Here is a 22,449-nt window from a genome sequence, read left to right as displayed (position 1 = left end):
ATGCATTTTCCTTTGAAACGTCATGTAAACATAGATAAAATAAGATTGCCTAGATTTAATAAGTTAAATAATACTATAAATACTGATTCACCAACACTTTTAATGTGAATTTCTTGAAAGCTTTAATGTTTTTTATTGTGCAACACAGGAAGCTTTGAGGCGACACAATAAGAACAATCTTATCAATCAGTAAATTTGCATCATCTTTTCCGCTACATCATAAAATGTATAATATCTTAAGCCCCGAATGCCATTTTTGTTTAAAAAAAAGAAGATAATTATCAAGCACTTAGAAAATAAAAAGCTGCAGCTCTAATAACTGAAAAGTCAAAGACGGTGTGTTGTTCCTTTCCATCTCTACATTAAAAAGCATTTTTGTTTTTCAGTTTTTCCATTTGTTTTTGTACCGCTGTGAAAAAATGGTGTTTAAATCATCAGTAAGATTATCATCATGATTTATCACCGACTCAATTATATTCATATCAAGGGCAAATAACACAACTCTCAAAGTCAGTTTCAGCAGGATTTTTCTATTTTTTCCTCGCTGACTAGCATGAAGAGTCCCAGCCTGCTGACAGCCTGCTGGTTTCACTCGCCGTCCTGACAAAAGCTGAGAGCAACACGAGGAAGAGGAAATGTGTTCGAGCAGGTCTGCAGTGCGGACGGGCAGTTCAATAAGGCAGAGAAACCAAACTGATGGAAGCTGAATGAAATCTGTCAAACAAAACGGACACTTGACAAAAACACGTCTGAAACATCAAGTGACAGAAGACAAACCGGCATCGAGACACAGAGTGACTTTAGTCCTCCTGGATGGACGGGAGAAGGAGACACAGGTGGAAACGAGGGTTGTTGGGGATTAACAGAAGGCAAGAAGCAAGAAAACAAGGAGGCAAAGAGGAGCACATGGGAAAAAATAAAACATGAGAGCGGACAGAGGCTGAGGAAATGACCTGAAAACACATTTAAATAAATCAAGTCGTCCGGACTCTGAGGAGAGGTGAGGCTTCAGCCCGGTCGTGTCGGTGTTTTCCCTCTATTCATTTTGTGTTCGTGAAACCCCGTCCTCAGGTGGACGGGGGCAAATCGACGCAGTGCATTCGGCAGCTGTGGCTCCACAGCTGGATTCCTGTCGTCCACGGACACGTCGGCAGGTTTCCCCATCGACGCGTCTCCATGTGGGCAGGAAGAGTTCCAACAGTTTGGCAGATTTTCAGGGAAGATACGTTTTCTTTTCCAACTCTTTTGAGTTTGATTATCGAATTGGAATTGGATGGAGATATACTGCAAGTAGCCATTAAAGCACGCGCTTTCAGCACTGTAGACTATGAGCTTTTAAAAAACACCATGACCCAGTCCAGGGACTCTCTTCAGGGGTTCTAAATGCATTAAGTTCCGGTTCAGAGTGCTAGCCGTTGTTAGCTGCTCTGTGACCTTCACTTGACCTAATCAGAGGGACGAAATCGAGGCACATGTTGGTCCGCTGGTTAAAATAGATGAATGTATGAAATCATGATTGGATGTTCTTTAAAATTTAAAATTTTCGTCACATTGCCCACGGTTATCATTATTTTCAAGAGATGTGCACGATCAGAAAATTGCGGAGAACATTAGAAATACACATATATTGAATTGTTACGGGGCCTTTTTCATCTCAGTGGTGCCTGATCGGAGAAATGTTGCCCGTGGCAATGTTTCACAGCGAAATACATGACAAGAGTCGTCACGCATGCTCATGGTTTCCACTGTGGTCGTCTTTCACGGCACTTTTGATGGAAATAAAAACGAACATGAGGTGCTGCCTCAACAAGTGGGTTTGGTTTGGAATTCAGCCTCAAGGTCTGAGGACGTCCAGGTCGGTTTTCCTGGAGCGAGTGTGTGTAAATAAATCAAAACCCATGTGTTGAATAGTAGTTGAAGCACTCCATCATGACCCACAGCAAAATACACCTGCATGTACCTGTCGTCTTGTTACTGAATGTAGTTTTTATGTTCTGATCCACCTTTCTTCTTCACCAGCTATGGAGATAATTCTAAATACAACATGTGATTTGGGCATTTATTGGTGTTGGTATCTCAGTGAAGCAGAGCTGGCACCTCCAACACAAGGAATGTGGCACTTTTCTAACTCTAAACTCAACCATTTATTTTGTAGGAATGTATTTTGACTGAAACTTCTTGAATACATGTTTGGTAGCCTTTTACAATGTTGGGTAACTTTAAAATAATTTTTTATTCCTTTTTTTGCCGTTTGATCTGACCATTTCAGTGTTTAAATATTATTATTGTTTCTATACACGGCAAGCTGATAGCTAGAGAGCGTCAGTATCTGCAAATGATGCAGCTGCAGCATCTATTCTGACCTTGAATCGTCTGCATTCCGTTCATTACGCTATCTTTGAAGAATTCATGAACTTTTAATGAACTTTTTTCCAGTCCCCACAGCTCATTGTGAAAACATCCCCACCTCCTGCATTTTCACACAAACTGCCCCCCGAATAACTCTGAGACCTTCAAACTCCACCAGCCTGAAAGACGGACTCCGTCCCCGGGATTAAAAGCCGGAGCGTTTTGGGGACGCTGTGCCACTCGACCTGCAAACACACTCAGTGCCCCCCCGCCCCCTCCGGAGCGCCGACCTGCGAGGCGTCGGCGCATCACACGGCGGGTCGGGCAGCGGAAAGGACACCTCCCTCCGCTCCACGTCCATCAGGTACATTAAAGGACATGACGGACATGTGGAGGCCGTTCCCGGGGGGGGGGGGTTTGCCTTTTCCGGTACAAATGTGAATAACTCAGCAGAGTGCAAATACATGTATGACAAACACACACACACAGCTGGTGACCTCTTGTCTTGATCCCGACCCGTCCATCGCCGTCGCCCGAGGGAGGGACGGCAGCGAGCGAGGACATCTGCAGCTCGACCAAAAAAAAAAAAAACACAAAACGCCGGACTGCAACACACTTCACACGGTGTTAAACACACCAAAGCAGAATGCATCAGAAATGTAATCGTGCCTTTGATCCGACGTGGCACCCGTGACCGGGATTTGTCAGCGTCAACAAAGAGCGGCTCGCCGCCGCGCGCAGAGGAAGTGTGCTCCTCCACGAGCGCTCTGAATTTATTTACCTAAAGCTGTTTCACGCTCGTCCATTACCAGGCGACGCCGCTCGCATAATTAGGCTGAACCCCAATTATCAAAGGTAACACACACTGACTGGGTTTTAATAACCGTTTGATGTCTCACTTCTTGCTCGGCTTGTTGTCCTTTTTTCATGAATCGGCCGGAACAAACCACGGCGGAAGTCTTCTTTCACTTTTTGTGTACATTTTGTTCCGCGCTGCAAAAAGAGGCACACACACACACAAAGCTGATATTATAGCAAATGACTGTGTTTCTCTCTCACTTCTTACAGCCTCTCAGATATGAGAGCAGATTCAATTACCGGCAGCAACACTCTTTCTGATGTAACTGTCTGAAGGCCATAAGCCGCCTTTTAATTACATACTTTTACCTTCACGCTGCAACAATTACCTTGAATGTGCTTGTAAGGTACATTTTATTTCCTGTGCTCAAACCAAGGCATTTTCTACATCAGATTTCCTGAAGATATACATTCACAGCTCGTCTCGGGAGTCTCTAAGTCTTTTGCAGTTTGGTCATTCCGTCATCGCATGTCGTGATTTGTCCCGGTGTGTGCTTGACTCCCTTTAGCTGCATGTAAACACAAGGCAGCAGATACTCAAGGTGGGACGAAGACGCTGTTTGAGCGTTTCATGTAAAAACTGAAAACTTCCTTTGCATTTTGCGTCTCTGTTTACATGACAACTTGAAAACACAACTTTTTGCAAACGGCTCCCCTAAGGTGGGTGTTTAAGCCGTGTTAACAGATATTGCTTTCAAAATGTTGCCATCAAAAGCCCCAAACCTCTGAAATGAAAACAGAAATAAGATGGATTCTCACTTGAAATGCTGTCGAGTCAACGGGGCCGAATTTTAAAACTATTTCAACAGTCGTTTGTTGTCTTCACTTTAGTTGACAGCTGCTTCAGTTATCGATACAAAAATGTACAAAAAGCTTCCAGATGGTGTTGAAATCGCAGAGTTACCCAGAGTTCTGAGTTCCCAGATGAAAGACAGACAATGGTGCCAATATCTTTGATCACGCCTCCCGCTGTGGTCTTGTGTCAGGCAGTGAGAGGGGTGAGCAGACAGCTGCTGTCAGGGTCATGTGACCACGAACACCTGATCTTCTCGCCACGGCAGAAGTCTCGCAGCCGCGCTCTTCCTGCACTTCTGACTGCTGCTAACAGCCACTAACGAAATGCAGCAGCGAACGATCAGTGCTGCACCCCGATTCCCAGATGAAGAAGGCCACGTCCACATTCTTCATCTATTTCCTGGTTTATGTTTCCTCAGGGCAGTCACGCAGTGTGTGTGTGTGTGTGTGTGTGTGTGTTCCATCCTATTCAGGGTTGCTGACACTCCTGGGTGCTGACATTAAGCCTCTCTGATGACCGTCCCCACAGCCCACCTCGACCTCTAGAGGTTCTTTTAGGCTCACATCTCGGCTTTCGAATTCTCTCGGAGCGGCGAACTGAGGACGGAGCTGGGACAGAGCTACGCTGATGATACTCAGCTGTTCATCGCCGTGTCTCCTGACGACTCAGGGCCAATAGAAACCCTTTTTAACTGTATTTCAGACATCAAGTCATGGATGGCAGTGAATTTCCTGCAGCTCAACCAGGACAAGACTGAGGTTTTAGTTATCGGTCCCGAAGGTCAGAGAGAGAAAATTTTACCAAAATTACTAGATTTTAAACCAGCGCAATCAGTTAAGAACCTGGGCGTGATTTTTGACTCTGAGCTAAATTTTATTCCACATATTAAAAATATAACTAAGATTGGATTTTATCATGTTAAGAATATCGCCAGAGTCGCCCGTTTCTCTCTCAGGCCAGCAGGAGGCACTAATGCAGCTTTTATCTCCTGAAGGTTAGATTACTGTAATGCCTTGCTCTCTGGTCTTCCCAAAAGGAACATTTCAAACTTAGAATTATTACAGAACTCAGCTGCCGTGCTGACGAGGACCAGGGGGCGGAGCCACATTACAGCGGTTTTACAGTCGCTGCATTGACTCCCTGTCCGCTTCAGGATGGATTTTAAAGTTCCCTTATTAGTCTTTAAATGTCTTAACGGCCTTGCGCCTTCTTATTTAGCTGATCTGTTTTTACCCTATCGACCCTCGCGGCCCTGAGGTCCTCTGGCAGTGCCTTATTGTGTGTTCCTAAAGCCAGAACCAAAAGCGGCTTTTACCCACTACGGCCCCCGCCTGTGGAACAGCCTGCCAGAGAACCTCAGGACCGCAGAGACTGTTGATAGTTTTAAAGGGAAGTTAAAAACACACCTTTTTAATCAAGCTTTTAACTGACTTTTTATAGGCCTCTTTTTCCATCATTATTTATGTAATTTTGTTCTGTTTCATTAGGTACTTTTAATTTATTTTACATTTTTTATTTTATAATCTTATGTTACTTATTTTATTATAAACTGCAGCATATCATTTTAAGTTTTTAGCTGTTTAACTCCAGTGTTTCCTGAGGGGGGTCCTTCCCACCGGGACTTGGATGTGGTCCACTGCAGGGGTTGCCGTGCGCTGGTCCTCTGGTCCCGGCTGGCCTGGGGGGCTCCACACCTTGGTCTGGGGGTTCCCTTGGTCTGGCAGGGTTGGGGGTCGGGGGTCATTGTTGCAGTAGCAACTTGGAAGAGATAAGGTAATTCAGTGTTTTTTCATAACGCTGGAGGTGATTTGACTGAAAGTTGTTTCTGCACAGAATAAATAAATTAATGAATAATGTTTAATGCACACAGAACAGCATTTGACATTAAAAATATCCCACTATCCTAATTTATTCAAAAAGATATCCCTCCTATTTGCCGTCATCTAAAAGCTTTCCGGCCGATTAAATGATGACATTTATAATATTTGTGTAATTTCAGAAGAAGACAGATGGAAGAAAATAGTTCCTGCCACTTTGCATAATATCTGTGATTAAATAAAGCATGTTTATCTGAATCTATGATGAATCTATTGAAATTTTACCAAGACAGTCGATCCTAACACATGTAGTGCTGGATGTACATGTTTCTTATTCCTACATTTCACCATCTGCAGGTCTGTAGTTGCAGAAACTACCTTAAACGAAATTACTTTTCACACGCTGCGTATTTCCTCTGATATAACTGCATTCATATGTTTGAATGGCCATCTTCGATTTCTCTTTCCCAGCATCTTGCATGAATAGCTACAATATGTGCATAAGTAAAAAGGGCTTTTTTCCGTCGCCCGCTGCACACAGATGGATTTAATACAGCGTCTGCCCTGTGAATGGGGCTCGTCTGCATCCTCCATAAGGTCTGTGCAGAGCATTCATCAGGGCTCATTGCTGCGGCTCATTCAGCGAGGTTTTCGTACTTATTGATCCTCTTTTGTCCATTATCTGCCAGGCGGCGCGGCGACAGTGATAAACGTGACATGGCCGGCGAGCGGCGCCGTCATTGTGTATGAATTTAGATAAGACATTTAAGGCTCGCTGCGGGAGCATCATACATCAAGTTATTATCCGGTGTCACCTCCTCTCCCCTCTTTAGCTCTTCACAAAGGCCGGGCTGGCTGCCTCCGGGCCGCCGCACAAAGTCTTATCCAGTTTTTTTTAGTTTGAGTGCGTCTGTGAAACCTACAAATCCAAGATATTTCCTCCTGTATCACGATCAAAGTTTTCTGTTTATGTCCTTCACCCTCAAAAATACCAAATACTCTTTCTTTCCAGAAGCGTCTGCTTCTGTTTCCCGGTATGTCCCTGTCCGTGCAGCATCCCCGTTGAACTTGTGCGCCCGTTTTGCATGCTAATTGTGTTCCGGCGGTGATTTTCAGGGCGTCGCTCATCGCAAAAGAGTCCCATTTCAATCACACGTGGGATTGTTCATTCAAATACACACAGAGCGAGGCGCGAGAGCGAGGGCTGCAAAAATCAGCCTCGTTCCGAGCGGCGAATCAGATTAAAATGCACATTTCAATCAGTAGCATCACAGGATTAAAGGTCACACACCGCAGGTAGATGTAAAACTGTAATGCACACTCATATGAGACGGGCTTTGGAGTGGAAGGTGAAGGGTTTTTCAGTCGGGAGCTGCAGGGGAGGCTTGGCTGTGAATATCAAAGCCGCATATTCAGAAAAGCTGCATGAACGGACGGGGAAAAAAAAGGATCTGCTTTCATATTTTTAGAGAAATTGTGAAAGATGTACGTGAATATACAAATGAAGTAGTTAGAAATCAAGAGTCAAAGAGCAATTAGCATAGAGTGAGGAAAAAAGTTCAAATGTTATTATCAAGAAAGAAAAAGCACATAAACTTAGTCTGATTTAGAAAAAAAGAAAGATGTTTGAAACCCAGTCTGGGTTTCAAACACTGCCCTGTAAACACAAAACTTTTCTGAAACAAAGTTTTCACTTGAAACATTATGTGAGAAAGAGGTCAAAGTTTACATTTACTCAATTAAACATCGAGACATGCTACCAGAGTTGTAGAGTATGTGCTAAAAAGTAACACATTACTGTAAAACCACATCATTTATTAATTTATTTATTTATTCAATAAGAAATATCCACAGTCTACAAAGAAAAGTCACGGCGGGCCAGAAGAGGAAACGCTGTGAGCGTAACAGCAGCAGCAGCACAAAACAGATACAATCTTAATCAATGCAATTATTTTCAGACATTGTAAATCATATTGCTTGTCTTGTATTTTTCAGTTAACATAGTATATTCCTCCAGATATCTGACAGACACACCAAGTATTTCAGAATCATGAAGATAAATGAGCTAAACTGAGCGTTGTTTTGCTCTTTCTCCTCATAATGACTGCAAAATCACGTTTGAACTAGTTTCTAAGTGCTCAACTAGCGCTCAAGCAAAGGCGTTTCTGTTTTTCTGCCGCTAAACACATTAAAACCTCTTTTCTGTTCTTTGTTTTTGTGGTCAGATAACAAGCTATCATCCACTCCATGCATTTCCACTGCAGTGCGCTGAAACCAACCTGCCAGAGGATCCACTGTAAAGTGTGAAAATCATAAAGGGGACTTTTTTTTTTTTTTGCAAATAATGCTCACCCCTATAAATTTCAGCATTGTTCACAATCTGTTCTATAGAACAAGAAAAAAAAGTGCAAATGTGAACAATTTAGTGCCTTTCTGCACCAAAAGAAATGGCAGTGGTGGAATTCCTGTTACTTCCAATTAAACTGATGTCTTTTTTTGTTTTTTACTGATTTGGCCCAATTGAGATCAAATGGAGCTCACAAAACCAAAATGAGTTTGACGGCACTGATCTACTGTAGGGCCTCCTAATTAGGCCCTATGTTATATAGCTGCAGACATTAAAAATACAATAGTGGGAATCATGATCATGTGGATGAACTTAATTGGTTCTTCAGTGCAGCTTTATGCTTCAGCCGGAGACATGAAAGCATTTTTTTTATTAAAAATAAAATCCTGAACATTTTTCTTGCTTCTCTCTGAAAAGTGCTACTAGGTAATGTTCTTAAAGATGAAGAAGAAGAGAAAAAAAACAACCTTCCTCGCTCAGGTAAATGAATTAGCATTCATGTGAGATAAATCTTCAGAAGTTATGAAAGATTATGGCACAAGGAGAAAGTAAAGTTTTGTGAATGCGACTGGAACCGGAACAAAACCGTCCTGATGAAGAGGGATCAGGGGATGATGATAATGACAGTTGTGAGATCATGATGATTGGTGGTCATGATTGCATATGATACACTTTTTGAAGGGATCCGAGCCTTCTTCTGGGGAAGTTTCTCTGATTAGCCTCAACTCGAGCAAGAGAGAGGAGGTGCTAATCACTGGAATCACCTGGCAGCGTGTTTGATTGCTGTGAAATCTGAGTCTTGACACGCTCGCCGTCCATCTCCACTCCCGACACGGCTTAAAGCAGAGAAATGAGAAAAACTTCTCTCGGCGTCTTCCTCCTCCGATTGTTCAGGTTAGCTGCACCGAGGCTAATTGGACATGATGCAATAGTCCTTGAGTCTTTCTGGGCCCGGAGCTCACAGCTGTGCCTCGTGGTCGTGCACGCGAAGCAAGAGAATACTCTCCGGCAGCCGTGCACGCTGCTCACGACCGCACGGCTCGCGCCGACGAGGTCATTAGATGAGCTAATGGATGCGGCGCTCAGCATATGTCGACATGCTTGTTTTCCAGCGGCGCGCGCCGTCATCGGCGTCCGCCGCTCCTCCTAAAGCTCGGGGACCAAATTCCCTCTCATTAATATCCAAATGTATGCGGCGAGTTGAATCGAAGTCGAAGCCAATTATCTGGCCGGGGAAGGCGGCCGCTGAGCAGCCGTCACCCTCATTCCGCCCGATCTTAATGTTAGCTGTGTTAACGTTCAGATCAAACGCACCTACATGCAGACGCCCCGTGACGGCAATGGGAACGCACGCCGCTAAAAGATACGTCAACCTGCGGTCATTGGCGACACGGTGCTGATTTTCAGCAGAAAATGGAGAAGATTCGAGCCTGGCTGTCTGAAGTGCGACGAGCCGACCGTGTTGTCAGCGTTCTCAAGTCAAGTCCCTCCAGTTCTCTACACTCTTCTCCATTAAAACTGGATTCTACATGTGATCCAAAGCTCTAAAATATAGAAAAGAAACAAAAAATAAAAATAAAAATCTCAGTATTTCACAATATCTTCAGGTAACTTTACAAGGCGATGTGTTCACTGACTGTTGGCAAATGTAAAACAAGGGGTTAGATGAAGAGTCTCTGGACATGTATAGACAGTAAATGGACTAACACAAAGCCGTAGATATGTCAGATATCTTCTGCAGTTCAGAAGACGTCACGTGAATAAGCAGAAGAGTAACGCACAAAGTACATTACTAATACTGAGAGGATCACATTAAACTCAAAAGAAAGCATGAAGTTTTTATATGTTGCTGCTTCAGAACACTTTAGCAACACACACAGGTTTCTTAATAGATCAGCGTTTCAATGGCGACGCTAACGACTCTACCGTCTGAAACGCTGCAGATGTTTAGTGATTCAAATCAAGTCTGGTCTCGTTCGTTCACACGTTTCCAGACAGCTGGTCCACCGCCCGAGTAGCTCCGCCGTCTATTTTCACACGGCTGGAACCGGGAGCCTCGGCGTCTGACGCACACAGTGTGGGTGTCACGGCGCGGCCGCTTCCCAGGCCGACTGTCAAGGACACGCCGCCGGCCCGCGGACGGGCCGCGGGCTGGAAACGCCGAGCGCCTGGCCTCGGGACGGGAGCAGATGATCTGGCGAGGCGTGACATGGCGGAGACAGCGATGCCCCGTGGGCCCGCTGGGATCTGATGAGTCTGTCTGTGGAGCTTAATGAAGCCCACTCTTTATTTTCCCAGGTACGGTTTGCAGAGCGGCCCCCGGCGCTCAGTTAGGAAAGGAAAGAGGGTTAAAAAAAACCAAACCCAGAGCCATGTGTGTTTCTGCCGGGAGCTGAACAGTTGGTACTCGTCACGTCTGCGATCCAAGTCGTCCAATTAGTGACAAACATGATTCCACACAGCAATTCGACTTCTCATTAATTCAGGACTGTTGGAGAGCGTAAACATTAGCTGTCTGTCGGTGGAGATTACCACATTATTGGCAGATGCTTTTCCACTGTTTAGCTCCGCTATAAATTACCATATCCACTTTGTGTACCTGCTGTTGTCATTGTTCTACATCACAGAGTGGAAATAAAGTTTAAAAAAAAAAAAATGTTAAAAAACGCCGCCTTACACAACAGCTTCTGGCAGTTTCCATCGCTCTCGCCGGGGTTTGCATTTACAGACTCAGCCGAGTTTACAGCATGACACGTCGGGTTTGGGTCCGGACCCCGCGGACTCGCTGATGTTCAGCAGCTTCACTCACAGAACTGCCTGACAGGGAAGTCAAAGCTGTCAGTTTTCTGTTGGGTTTCGCTTTTTTTTTTATATATATATATTCTCCCACTGACAGCTGCAACACTTCTGTGAGGTGTCGGACTAAAGGCTGCTGCTCTTCCTTTGTGAAGTGTCGGGGAAAAGCCCGGGTTCTGGCCGAGGCCGCTGTTATTATCAGCACCTGCAGTCCAGCGAGTCCAGGTTCAGCTCTACCTGCTTTTCAGAAAAGGCTCCAGGAATGAAATGGAGATCATTTAAAGAAACTGTAAAATAGTTGTAAATATTTATGTTTTTGCACACATAAATGGAAAAAAAATAATTCAGGAATGCACCAGTTTTGCCTTGTACTTATCAAATTATGACTATCTGGACTTTGAAACAGGTTGGTGAGTGCAGCTGTGATTTTAACATGTGGTGTTATCATTGCGTTGCCTTTTCACACTGCGATTTTTGTTTTCTTTTGAATTTCTGCTAAAACATCATTAAGAAACCTAATAAAAACAGTGTAAAAATATCAAAACTCACATATTTCAGATGAGATGTTCTGTCAAACAGTGTTTCAAAGCCTGTCGATCCAACAGGGGGACGAGGTGGAACTGAAAGCAATGTTAATGTCAAAAAATGTTGAGTTTCTTTGGTTTTTCTTGAGCTCAATTACCAAATCAAACTTAAATCAAGTAAATGTATGAGCTTGATCTCTTTTTCCCTAAATTATTTCACATCTTCCAAAGCAGTAACGTTATTTTTTTTTAATCATGTAAATAATAACAGCTGTACTTGAACACAGTGGATTAAACATTGCTTTAATGTTTGATGTTTCCAGAGTCGTATTACTGTGCTTAGTTCAATGGCTTCATTCTGTCTGTGACTTTATCTCCTGAACTTCAGGAGGTGGCCTGATGCTCCCAACCTGAGTGCAATGAGCCCGAAGACGAGGCTGGATTAGCTCTGGATAATTGGAAAGAGATTGCAATCAAAGTTTCAATTAGACTGCAGCTACAGTTAGTTTACTCCCGCCTGGCTGTTGATTTGCAATCTGTTAATTTAGAATTAGAGCATTAGTCTCTCTCTCTCTCTCTCTCTCTCTCTCTCTCTCTCTCTCTCTCTCTCTCTCTCTCGCTCTCTCTCTCTCTCTCTCTCTCTCGCTCACACTGTTTTTGTTTTGCAACCTAATGCAAGGTTTAATCTTGTGTTTTCTGCCCTCATCAGGACAAACACACCTTACTGAAACCTTTCCTCTGAATTAAAAGCATTTCTTTTATTTGAAATACAAATGTAAATAGATGATAACTCATTGAATACATGATTAAATACGTGTTCTCACCACTGAGGTTGGTGTCACTTTTGTGATACGAGTATTTGTGTGGAATTTGCAAATCTATGATAATCCATCGTCACCTCTGCTGGAACACTGATGTGTTTTGGCACTTTGGTTTTGTTAAGTCGGTTTACATGATTCAGTTACCATGATGATTGATATTGGAAAGAAAAGAATAGACAGAAAACAGTGGGTGAATACATGAACTGTGCAAGCAAATTTGACTCCATGTGGGCGTGTGTGTGTGAGTGCTGTTCAAAAATATATATGAATGAAATGTTTTAGCTTGCTCTCCTGATCACACAACCGTCACTCTACCTTAAAAAGTTTACTGGATTGAGGGATTGCTTTTATAGTGGAATTATTGAAATAGGTGTGAATCTATTCAGTCTGACTTTTTTTTTTTTTTTGTGGAATATGAATGAGACTTATTTACACTATAAAGATTTATTATTATTATTATTTATTTATTTTCATAAAATGCTCTATTTCAGCACTTCTGAGTTACAATGTTGAAAAGTTCTAAATCTTTCGAGTGTCTCTCCTCAATACATGAACATGACAGTAGAAAGTCTCCACTCCTGAGTCTTGTTCTGCAAAGGGAGTTTTTCTTTTTCACTGATGCGTTCTCGTGTGGAATTGTTTGGTTTTTCTCGGTTAAAGTGCCAAGAAATGACTGCGATGCAAATTGAAGCTGCAGAAATTAAAGGAATCGAATTGAGTGACTGAATGCTTGGGTTTCCTTGGGCTGCAGTACACACAGCACACGGTGGGGGGGCAGCAGCGTCTTTATGAACCTGTTGTGTAAAAGTCTCACGAAGAAGAAGCAAGCTGACAAATAACCCTAGAACTAGAATACATAGAATAGTGAGTGAGCATGTTTGAGGAAATTGAGCATTTTATTCTTTGGATATTGTGCATCCATATTGATAGCAATAAATATATTTCTTTAAAAGGTGATACAGGATCTTTAGTGTGGTATTCGAGACTCAAACGGCACAGACACAGACATTAGATTGTCTATATAGTCCAATTCTATACGGTGGCTGCTGTATTGTTTTGATTAGGAAAATAATTTGGGCTGGTTCAGTTGCGGATTTTCCACCTAAGGTCGGTTTCCACTCATTATACCTTTAATATATCAACAGTCACTCTTCCGATTTGTGTCGTTACGAGCATGCATGTTTATTAAGTGGGAGATTTGACAGCTAACAGCGCTCTAACCATCTCCTGAATGAAGCTATTTACACGGTTAGCTGTTAGCTCGTCGGCTAAATGAGCTGAGGCAGAACCATAAGATTAACGTTATCTTAAAATATTTAATCACGCCTCAATTATTTCGATCAAATGTCACGATATATCACCAAGATTCGTGAGGGGAAACTGCCTGTAAATGCAATGTTAATCGTGTCTCGTTAGCTTGTGTGGCTTCGTGTTGACGCTGCTCGAAGCTCCAGGCTTTGCCTGTCTTTCGGTTACACACAGTTCAGCTACTTACCACGAATAATCTCACAGTGTTATGTGCTTTGTTTATCATTAAAATGATAATTCATCCTACTTCCTCATTGCTGTGTATGATAGGGAGGTTTTTTTAGCGTGCTGGAAATCGTTGTATAACTAGTTTAATAACTGGAAAAGATCACCCAGTGAAGAGTGAATCGGTGCAGTTTGCACAGTTTCTCCACATTGGCTGGAAGCGAGTGATTTTATCAGTAAAGACTTCATTAATTTCTTCATTAACACTTACATTGCCTGCTCTGATCCAGCAGGGGGCACCGCAGCACAGCCGGTCCCCTTTTTTAAGGGGTGGGTGTGTAGGGAGGAATGTGTATTTAGGTCAGTGTTTCCTGCTTTCTTTTTGGATTATCTCAGTCATCTTTGGTAATTGGAGTCTATTGAGTTAAAATCCCTGTTGTGGATGTAGATCATCTTTATGCTTGCATGGTTCTGGAGAGCCATCAGCACTGTCAGATCTCTTTCCCAGTGTCGTTCATTCGAAAATGATCCAGCCAGATGATGGGACAGTGGAAAGCAGAGGCTCAAGTTTAGTTTTACATGTCAAACGAAATCAGATCTAGACACATTCTATGAGTTCGGGCAGACCTGGGAAACAGTTTTTATCTCAGTGACTCCTGTTTTTTTTTTTTAATTCAGTGACGGTACATGTCCACCAGCATTTGGCTTCAAGGTAAAATGTTGATAAATCAGTGACTGAAGTCTGTCATGTGTCTCCTGTTTGATGGCTATAGATATCAAATTGATGTAAGGTTGTCCAGTAACTTCAGTATTGTAGTTGTGTTAAACTTCTATAACCCGTCCACCTCCCCAAACCTCTGGTGACCTCTTCATTCTGTACTTCCACCCCATGATAGATCTGAAACACTGTGAGAGCTTGTTCTTTTCCCAGTTTTGGAGACAGTTTGCTCCAGGAGGGGGATTTTTCCTTCTAATTATCTCCCCAGAAGAGCTTCTTGTGGCAGACTGGCTGATTCCTGAGTAATTTTTCCCCACATATTTAGTGGCACAGAGGCGGAAACCACATCCGGGATGCAGGGAACGTACTTCCCCACTTGTAATTGAGGACGGTGAGGTGAAAGGTTGAGGAACATGATATTTGCTTCTATTTTTAGAGCTCTGTGAGTCCTCTGAGTCAGCAGGCAGATTAATCTGCCGCTGATCTCTCTATTAATGAGGGGCCTTTGTGTTTAAATGAGCTCATGTTTTTAAAGTGGCTTTGAGAACACTTCATGTTTTCACTTCACAGCTGAGTGAGACCGGCTAACTCTGTTTTTTTTAACGTGTAGGTTGATGTCTTATCTAAATATTTAAGGCATTACCACAACACGGCTTCAAAATGGGCCACAATAGCGTTCAGGAGGAAAGGTGAAGCTTTTTTGTAATGTGCTTGCTCGATAATGATTGATTGCGGCGAGACATTTCTATTAGAGGAAACGTGGCTCGCCAGGAGGAGGTTTCAAGCCAAGAAAGCAGGGAAAGCTGCAGCGGGAGCGCTCTCCTGTCTGTTTCCTGGCATGGCAGCGTCCCAAATGACAGTGAGGCGCACACCAGACCTGCAGCCAGCAGCCGAAGCCATCCTCGTGTCACCAGCGCCCTGACTAATCAGTGACATTTCCAAGTCTGAAATAAACACAGACGGAGTTGGAATGGACTCTGACTTCCCTCCTGTGTGTTTGCAGGAGTCATGGAGGAGCAGACGGGGTCTCCCGCAGCCAACGCCGACAGTAACACCCAGAGAAACGGAGATGAGGTAAGAGGTCAAAGCCTATTTATATCACAGGGGAACTCCAGCTGGAGTCCTCCAAAGCCGTTTTCGAACTGATCGGGCAAAACGCTGATGTTCGGGTCAGTGTGAGCATGTTACGATCAGGGTCAGCAGAGGACTGCTGTTGGCTCAGATTACTGTTGAGATGACCCCAAAATAATCCCAAAACTTAAGGAGACATTCCTAAAACGGCTACATGCACCAAACTGACAAGAACAGAGTAAAAATGTTGTCCCGTCCCCGTTTTGAATTTATTTGTGCGTCTGCAGAAACCGCGCCGCGGCAACTGGACCAAGGGGAGAAAGAGGAAGAAGCCGATGAAGGACAGCAACGCGCCCAAAGCCCCGCTGACGGGCTACGTGCGCTTCATGAACGACAGGCGCGAGCAGCTGCGGGCCGAGCGGCCCGACGTGCCCTTCCCAGAGATCACCAGGATGCTGGGCAACGAGTGGAGCAAGCTGCCCCCCGAGGAGAAGCAGGTCAGGGCGGCCACTGTTTCTGCAGATTTTAAAAAAGAAAAAAAAAAAAACCCATGGAAGGTGACGAAGAGAGCCGAGGCCATGAGCAGCCCGCAGCAAAACGTGCAGAAGCCTTTGATTATTGAGGTTGGTGCTGCTGTTAGCTTTCAGCTGCAGCGCCGGCCGGCAGTACCACGGGAGGGCCGGACCACGATGCTGGCCCGCTCCACGCCGACACCCTTAAGACGATCCCCAGCCAGATTTAACAGGCTCTTAGCATCTTTTATCTCATTTTTCAAAGCAGCAGGAACCAAAGGCTGCAAGAATATGTGCAGTCGGTGTTTTTAGGAGCTGACAAACACACACAACACACACTCTGACGTCCCCTCACAGATTGTGCTGACAGCACGTCAGGCCCTGGCCTAGTTAGACCCTCCAGTGGGAGGCAGAGCGAGAAGGATGAAGTTTCTGTCGTGTAATGATGGAAACATCGTTTCGGTCGTGTTTGAACACGTTGTTAAAACTCTCCCTCGAAATACAGCAAAGCGTGAGCCAGTAGAATCATGATTTATTCTCAGCAGACTCAGAGGTTTAATCTTACTCTACTTAATAGATACTGTGGGCTCATCAGAAACAACTAAGCATCACAAAATATCACGGACATCCATAACTGCAGCAGAGAAGGTGCAGTCTGCCATGTTCACTAAAATAAAACACATTCTTATTTTACTCCTCCAGCCATATTTAGACCAAATTCTGCTTTATGTGAATTAAAATGAGTTTGAAACCTGTGACCTACCTGAGCAGCTCAGGAGTTTTCCGTCATGACATTAGATTCTGTATTTTTTATTTTTTTTTTTTTAATAAATCCTGTTCAAGCTAGGTGGAACATGTGATTCTCTCACATCTGCGTTTCCAGACACTGAATGAAAAGTTTCATTTCTCACCTCAGTGGTGAGCTGTCGTGCACAGAGCAAGGCGTTTGAATGCTGCTCTTTTTACGAGCTTTTCTACCAACTGCATCGCTTTTTTTTACACTACAGAAGATGGTAAAGGTCGGTTATTATTATAAGAAATGGATGATTTTTTTGTCTGGAAGGGACTAATCTTGATTAGAAGTGAAGACTTCCATTCACCCTGCGTCTCACCCATCATGCCTTCTGCTCCTGTGTGATGTTTTTTTGTCTGCGTCTCGTCTGCAGCGCTACCTGGAAGAGGCGGAGCGGGATAAGGAGCGCTACATGAGGGAGCTGGAGAAGTACCAGAAGACCGAGGCCTACAAGCATTTCACCAGGAAGGTGCAGGAGAAGCAGAAGGGCAAGCGGCACCGAGGAGGTGAGGCCGGGTCAGGAAACCTCTGCGAGCCGAGCGGAGGGCAGGAAGTCTGCCCAGAGGAAGCCGGCAGGGGAGAGCAGGGGGAGCAGGGAGTGGGTCTGTGGACAAATCGTGACTCACATGGACCCGAATCTGCAAGAATAGCAGAGCTGGCAACAGGATTCACATTCTTCACTCAAGTAGAAGGACAGATGCTCGTGTAGAAAACGCTCCCGGGGAAAAATGCAGGTTACGAAACTGAAAGTCGTCCCAAAAATAAATCCTCATGTAAAGTTGTCATAGCGACACATAAATCCGCTAATGTACAGCAACAGACTTTAATGATGGTGTAAAAAGTTGCTATGCTGTTGAATGATTCTGCTCTCAATGGGTGACTTATGGCCTGAGAACATCTGGAATGTTTTTTTTCCAAACTTGGCTTTGAAAGCCGGAGCGGGTTCGGTTTGTTCTGCTTCTTCAATGCAAATGGAACAGAAACGGTTCCTTTACGATTCTGTAGATGAGATGATGAAGAGCCAGCAAGCCGCCGCTCTGTTCCCGTGACATGTCGTCTGAACCGTGCTGATTTTAGATGTCAGTAAAGGGATAAATGTCGTAAACAGCTATGCTACAGCAGGATAACGTGAGGAAGTGCTGTGCTGGAGCCAGAACTCCTCCAAGACGGCTGTTTTCAACTTTTCTTCGCTCTGTCAGTTTACAATACGAACCACAGCAAATGTGAATCATCTGCCGTCCTCCTTCCTCCCCAGACGCCGGGCACCAGGTCGCCAACGAGGCTCTGCACGAGGTCAGTCTCTCCTTCCTGCCCACCTGACACCAACATGAAGCAGAGGAGCTCCATCCAAATTCAGCGTCAGCTGTTTGTGTTCCAGAAACGTTTTAAAGGCTGGAAAGATTTTTGTGAGCGTGATGGAATTCAGTATGCTCACAAGTGTTGATTCCCAGTGGGAGACTCCATGAAGCTGATGTGGCTCATATGTCGTCAGGCTGACAAAAGAAAGCACAACACAATGTGACTTTTTTTTTCTTTATCAATAGAAACGTCCTTATTTATCCTGTTGTTCCATTTCCTGTCTAAAACCAGTCATTTTGATATCTTCATGCCTTCGTTCAGTCAGTGTATCATGACATCAACATGCACCAAACACTGAACTGTGATGAGTTATACTGTTAAATTACTCAACAACTTGTCACGATTCGCAGACTCCTCTGATATGGTTCAGCCACAAGATGTTCAATAACTCACTGAAGCGTTTTTTAACCGTGTTTCTAACGAGTGAGTTTACAGAGCGTTTTCAGGTACACTGCTTTCAAAACGTCGACCCTGCTGACTGACAGCATCAGTTTCTTGTAATTTGACACCAGTCTCGTCATGTTGTCACCTCAAACGGTACTGTATAACAGTCTGAATTATTTTTCGCATCCAGTCAAATTTAGTTTAAGTTCTGCTGTGTAGCTTTCTGTTGTACTTCAGTGACATCCTGGTATTTTATGATATGACCGGCTAAACAGTAAATCCAGAAAATACATTTAATAGAGGATGTAAAGTTAAAAAAAAAAGTAGAAAAGTGGTTTAAAGTCATTCTAAAAATGAAGGCTGGTGTTAAATTGGACTTTTCACTGTTTGGGTCATTAGTAATTTGGTGTAATCTTGGCCTGTTTTTGCTTCTGCAGCTTTTGTAGCTTTACACATGAAGTGCTTCTCGTTGCATCACTGAAGCTTTGTTTAATCCTCTCTGGTGCCGCGTTCGGGATCCAGACACTTGGCTCATGCTTAGTGTGTGACTCATTTATATGAAGTTCTGGCGTGTCGTTCAGGGCTTTCCTTAGCGGAGGGTCGCAGCTGAAGTCTCCGAGTCTCCAGGTTAACACACGAGGAAGAGTGAATGAAACCTGAGCTGTGCTTTTTTTTTCCCCCCACAAACTTATTGCTAGCCGTTTGAGAGGCTGCGATATTGTGGGAGTGATGAAATTACCCCGGCTGACTCATTTCTTCTACTGTTTGACTGTATTTTCCCCGCGGCCAGGTATGAAATCAATTACCCGCCCACCTGCGGCCCGCCCAGATAACCCAGCGGCTCCGGCTGCCGGTCTGCGCGGCTTATCTCATTCCCCCGCTCTCCGTCTGTGGCTGTTTGCAGAAGGACACCGAGGGAAAGGACAGGACCGTGTTCGACATTCCCATCTTCACCGAGGAGTTTCTCAACCACAGCAAAGGTGAGCCGCTGTGTTTCCACACACAGGCGTCAGAGAGGTGCAGTCCTGTCCTCAACTCGCTCAGCAAATTAAAAATTGATAAAGGTGTAGCTGTGCCGGAGCTCCCTTCTGATCGCCGTTTCCCCCCACACACACACACGCAGCACGCGAAGCCGAGATGCGGCAGCTCCGCAAGACCAACATGGAGTACGAGGAGCGCAACGCGGCGCTGCAGAAGCACGTGGAGAGCATGCGCGGCGCCGTGGACCGGCTGGAGGGCGACGTGATGCAGGAGAGGGGCCGCAACGGGCTGCTGCACCAGCACCTGGAGACCCTGCGCCAGGCGCTCACCTCCAGCTTCACCGCCGTTCCTCTGCCAGGTGAGAACCGGCGCCGCCTTATGAGGTTTCTCCTCCTCTTTCTTGAACCTCACGCTCCTCTTTCCGCTCCGCGAGGCTCCATCTCTGCGTTCCTGTTGAGCAACACCAGCGTCTGAACTGGTCTGGACTTGATATCCCTCAACAGGAAGTCACCCCAAAGACCTGACAGCAAACAGTGTAGTAATCCCTTCTCTCCACAATCCCGCTCTAACACACGGAGGAGCGAGCGTGGGCGTTCTCTCTCTGTGTCTGTGGCGCCTTGAGCTGCAGCATCTCTTTTTCCCTTTGATCCACACGTTGGAACACGGACCGCTCGCTGTTGAGTTCAGGATTGTCCGTGTAAGTCATCCATCTTGGCTCCTCTCTTCTCCAGCTCTCTGTTTGTACTTGTTTTATACACAAACAGAACTCTGTGCATGGATCACACCCACTGCATTTTCCCCTGCGAGCTTCTCCCACACCTATTTGAATTTCCTGCTGGAGCAGCAGGGAGAAGACCAACGTAACGCCGCTTGAACGGTTCCACAGGAGCCACAGAGTGAGGGATGATCGCAGCAGGCACTCAGATCTGCCCTCTGGGTCGATCTGTGGCGGATTCTGCTCGCGAGAAAGCGCCGATAAATAATTTGTAACGTCAAAGCGTTTTCAGAGGATAAGCACCCAAATAGAAGGAAGCTGTTCTGGATCTGTAATTTATCCATTAATTAACCTAATTTGAAGGGTGAAGGAAACAGCAAAGTCAAGGTGCAACAGAAATATATTTATTACACACAGCCTCTTTTTTTTCCCCCCAATTGAGAGCATTGTCATGTAAACGGGTCCCAGAACATTGTCTCCAGTTCCGTTCATTCTCGTCCGACGTGACTCGTCCTGCAGGCAGCGGAGAGACGCCCACTCTGGACACCATCGACTCCTACATGAAGAAGCTGCACAGCATCATCGTCAGCAACCCCCAGGAACACGAGAGCCTCATCAACACCGTGAGAGACGTGGTGAACCGCCTGGACAGGTGACGGTGACCGCTTCGTTTTGGATTGTTTCCTAAACTGTTCTGCTCTCGTTCTGAACTTTTCAAAGTAAGATCAATCGGTCTAATTACCAGAGCGGTCCCATTGCGAGCTTGATTCATTGTCCGCTGTCTGAATGTTGTTTTTGCTGTCGTTGTCGTTTGACCTCAGATAATTGGACCGGGGGCGGCAGACGTGACGGATTGTGACCCTGAAGCTGACGCTCGCTCCGGGTCGATGCCTTGCTCTTCGAAGTTGAGTCGTCTTGTTGAAATTTCACCCCAGTTGAGTTTCAAGCAAATTTTTTTTTTTTTTTTCCTCCACTAAGGTAATATAGCTGAAAGTGGTATAGTGGTTCATATTTATTTATATTTCATTTTGTACTTTTTCTAAAAACTTCACATTATTAAAAATAGCTGTAGTTTCTTTTTTTCTTTTTTTTTTAATGAATGAAATACACTATTGCACAATTTTCAGTCATTGTCCCACTTGACCATTAATGACAACAAAAAACTTCAGAAACAGCATCTAAATCATCATTAAGCATTTCGTCTGTGTATTTGTATTTACATATACAAAAAAAATTCCTTTTTATGTTCTGTTGAAGAAAAACGTGCCATTATTTTATTTTCCCTTCTGTGTGAGAAAGTGTTTGTGCTGTTTACAATAAATGGTATTTCCACCACGCGAGCATCCAGTTTATTTTTAAAGTTTGTACTGAAGTGAAAAATCAAAGATGTCCTAGATTCTTTCATCCGGTTCAAAGCCGTCATGATCGACGCTGCGGATTTCACGTTTGATGGATGAAACTGTGCTCTTAATACCAGCCTCACACTGCAATGAGCTGTCAGCTGAAAATGTGCTAATTAAGATGCCAGAAATCAAAAATGTCCCAAATATCTTCAGTGAGCATCGATAAGTCTGGTCCTCGTGGATTTGGGAAGATCCTCTGTGGTTTTGGATGTTTTCCGATGTCCTGCATCAGACAGGCTCCGCTGGAGCCACAAAAACAGGGTCCAGATTATGTAAGTCATTCAATATGGGTTACTGATTTCTCATCACTTTCATTCATTCATAATGAGCACAATTCATTCAATCCAACTGAATACTTTACAAAAAATAAAAGTTGGTTACCTGAAAAAGTCATTTTAAAGGTCTCTTTACAATAATAAACAGAAACAGAAACAATCATAAAGAAATTGCAGGTGCTGTTACCTCTATGCATCAATAAGAATGTTGACAGAAGTACACATTATATGAATAGCACACATCATGTAAATATGTTAAAATGTAACGTGTGAAAAGTGAACAATTGAACACAATTTATAAAATAATCATGAACAGGATGGCATGTGGGGAGATTGAAGCTGAAGTATATTCAGGACTGAATTCAACAGTCATCTGAAGAGTTAAACAGGAGTTAAGTGAAATAGTAACTCAAAACATAGTTTTTGGCCGTAGCATGTATTTCTGCCTAAAGTCTTA

The 22,449-nt window shown here is 44.2% G+C and overlaps 1 protein-coding gene across 2 annotated transcripts; it reads left to right on the top strand.

The window, feature by feature from the left end:
- The first annotated feature begins 13,263 nt into the window (after positions 1-13,263).
- hmg20a (high mobility group 20A) lies at positions 13,264-21,667 on the top strand. 2 transcript variants are annotated; one of them, XR_003931816.1, is made up of 9 exons: positions 13,264-13,415; positions 15,503-15,573; positions 15,858-16,067; positions 17,249-17,381; positions 18,131-18,168; positions 19,523-19,598; positions 19,742-19,957; positions 20,834-21,033; positions 21,136-21,667. XR_003931816.1 is itself a non-coding variant. In XM_030096650.1 (9 exons), the coding sequence occupies exons 2-9, from the start codon at positions 15,508-15,510 to the stop codon at positions 21,137-21,139; spliced, it is 876 nt and encodes a 291-aa protein (XP_029952510.1). In that variant the 5' UTR covers positions 13,264-13,415; positions 15,503-15,507; the 3' UTR covers positions 21,140-21,665. The 2 variants fall into 2 exon arrangements, 1 of the variants encoding a protein (XP_029952510.1); XM_030096650.1 differs by having other exon boundaries at positions 20,834-20,966; positions 21,136-21,665.
- The last annotated feature ends 782 nt before the right edge of the window (positions 21,668-22,449 follow it).

This window comes from Salarias fasciatus, chromosome 7 (genome assembly GCF_902148845.1).
Source record: "Salarias fasciatus chromosome 7, fSalaFa1.1, whole genome shotgun sequence".
Lineage (NCBI taxonomy): Eukaryota > Metazoa > Chordata > Actinopteri > Blenniiformes > Blenniidae > Salarias > Salarias fasciatus.
This window is presented reverse-complemented; position numbering and strand designations above follow the sequence as displayed.

What these genes read in the sequence shown, in the direction of transcription:
- hmg20a (XM_030096650.1), top strand. Translation starts at nt 15,508, where the DNA reads ATGGAGGAGCAGACGGGGTCTCCCGCAGCCAACGCCGACAGTAACACC. An exon ending in TGCCCCCCGAGGAGAAGCAG is followed by an intron (nt 16,068 to 17,248) that starts GTCAGGGCGGCC and finishes TCTCGTCTGCAG; the next exon opens with CGCTACCTGGAAGAGGCGGA. An exon ending in GTTTCTCAACCACAGCAAAG is followed by an intron (nt 19,599 to 19,741) that starts GTGAGCCGCTGT and finishes ACACACACGCAG; the next exon opens with CACGCGAAGCCGAGATGCGG.